Genomic DNA, 2,404 nt, shown 5'->3' with positions numbered 1-2,404 from the left:
CCACCCCACCCCCGAATTCCCTGCCACCCCCTTGTCAAGTCCACCCCTCTCTTTGCGTCCTCCTCTCTGCTTCCCTTACTCTACCCCCTAGGTCTTACTGCCCCTCTCTCCCTCTCCTCTGTCCTCTTCCCACCTCATCCCTACCCAAACTGGCCTCCCTTGATGCCCTCCTTGTGGTTGACCCGCTCCTGCCTCCCCAGAGCCCCAGATCCCTCTCACTAAGGGCCCGGGGCCCACAAGGGGGAGGGAGATGACATCCTTAGAGGCTTGACATCCTTCATGGGCCCAAGAGGGGCTATGGGCCCTCAGTTGCTAGGGGTGGGAAGAGGGAGCAGCCCCTGACCCCTGACCCCCTGCCTGTCTTTCCCCTAGGTACTTCCTGGACTCTACCTGGGAAACTTCATTGGTGAGCACTGCCCACGCTGCCCCCAGTCCATGGCACTTGGCCTGTCCCAGGCTGTGTCCACCATTCAGGCTCTGGCCCACGCACCTTAGACATGCTCAGGAAAGCGCCTGGGAGGGGCAGTCAGTCTGGGCTGGGAAGGGGAGAGGACTCATGACAAACTACATGTGTGGGCAGGGGGCAGTGAGGCTGCCGCTCCCCCACCAGTGTTCCACCCAGAGAGCAAAGGAACAGAGCACAGGGCTCAGGGCCTGAGCTGTGCACCCACTCTGGGCCTCAGCCTCCCCTCAGCACCAGGCCCTGAAGTTCTGGGTTGAAGTCTGTTGGGGGTGCTGCTTTTGGCTGCAAAGCTGGGAACCCAGCCCCTCTCCCTAGAGGAAGGGTATCTGAAGGCTGGAGTTGAGACCTCCTGTAAGCAGGGACGAACCTACAGGCCCAGTCTTGAAGCTTTCTCACTCATTCCTCCTACAAGCATCAGCTAGGAAGGCACAGATGGACAGACGCCCATCCCTGCCCTCAAGGGGCTTACAGTTGACAATGGGAAGACAGATCTAAACACAGACCTTGGGTCCCCAGGTAGAAAACACTCTAAGACGTGGACTGGTCCCTCTCCTCCCTCCTCTTCCAACCTCATCCCTACCCAAACTGGCCTCCCTTGGTGCCCTCCCTGTGGTTAACCCACAGGACCCCCGAGACCTAAGGTGGGAAAAGTCACTTTCATCTGGGGAGTCAGAGGAAGCTTCACAGAGGAAGGGATATTTGAATTGGGCCTGGAAGGGTGGGGCAGGGCCTTCCCTACCCACCTCCATCCCCACTGGACTTAGGTGCTCTAGTCTTGTAAATTCCAGTCCCTTCCTTCCTGAGAGCCACCTCTGTAGGTCACACCATACTGACTTCTGTGAGTATTCATAATAATACTCTAGTAAGATCTGAACTTCCTTAAGTGCACAAGCCCATGAGGGAAGGGCTGATTCTACACTCTTGGTGCCCAGCCAAAGGCTGTATGTAGTAGGCACTCAGTAAATGTTTGCCGAATGAGGCAGTGGACGTATGAAGACAGAGGTGAACAGATATAATCTATTCTAATTATAAATGAACTTCATACACTGAAAATTCAGCTCTGAAAGAGGACCAGGGGGGTATAACCTTGGGTCATTTTTTGTATATCTTTGTGGATGTTGTTTGCTGCTATTGCGTCAGCCCCTCAACTCATAGCAACTCCATTTGTTACAGAGGAGAACTCCTCCATAGGGGTTTCTTGGCTGTCAGCTTTATGGAGGAGCCTAGGTGGTGCTCTGGTAGCGTAGGGGAGCTCTGGCAGCGTAGTGCCTAAGGCACTTGACTGCTAACCAGAAGGCTGGCAGTTCAAACCCACCAGCCACTCTCCAGAAGGAAGATTTGGCAATCTACTTCCATAGTGATACCACCTTGGAAACCCAAGGAGGGGTTGCTATGAATCGGGTCTGACTCAACGGCACATAACAACAACTTGGTGGTGCAATGTTTAAGTGCTCAGCCACCAACTAATTGAACCCACCCAGTAGTTCTGCAGGAGAAAGACTTGGGGATATGCTTCTATAGAGATTATAATCAAGAAAACCCTACGGGGCAGTTCTACTCTGTCATGTGGGGTCACTAGGCGTCGGAATCTACAACAGCCCACAACAACCAACAGTCTTTGTGGAAACGGATCACTGGGCCTTTCTTCCACAGAGCCGCTGGCTGATTTGAACTGCCAACCTTTTGGTTAGCAGCTGATTGCAGACTGCTCCTCTTTGTTGATACAGTTACCATATTCAAAACGAAAATATAAATATAGCTGCAAATTGTTCTGTAGTCAGCATTTCCCACTTAATATGTCATAGGCATTCTGGCACATCGCACATAAACCTAGTGGCTGGGCAGTGCTCTAAAGTATGGCTATCAGTATGGCTATACCATTATTCGGGAGCTCTGGTGGCGTAGTGCCTAAGGCATTTGACTGCTAAGCGGGAGGCTGGC

General features: G+C 53.0%; 1 protein-coding gene across 1 annotated transcript in view; it reads left to right on the top strand.

The window, feature by feature from the left end:
- DUSP15 (dual specificity phosphatase 15) overlaps nt 1-2,404 on the top strand; it is a 16,619-nt gene that overhangs the window by 4,607 nt on the left and 9,608 nt on the right. The window contains exon 2 of the mRNA XM_007934716.1: nt 373-406. Coding sequence (XP_007932907.1) covers nt 373-406 — 34 coding nt within the window. The remainder of the gene's footprint in view (nt 1-372; nt 407-2,404) is intronic.

The sequence above is a fragment of the Orycteropus afer genome, unplaced genomic scaffold (assembly GCF_000298275.1).
Source record: "Orycteropus afer afer isolate SDZICR_OR568_19922 unplaced genomic scaffold, OryAfe1.0 scaffold00020, whole genome shotgun sequence".
NCBI lineage: Eukaryota > Metazoa > Chordata > Mammalia > Tubulidentata > Orycteropodidae > Orycteropus > Orycteropus afer.
The sequence above is the reverse complement of the archived record's forward strand: the minus strand, read 5'-3'. Positions and strand labels throughout refer to the sequence as shown.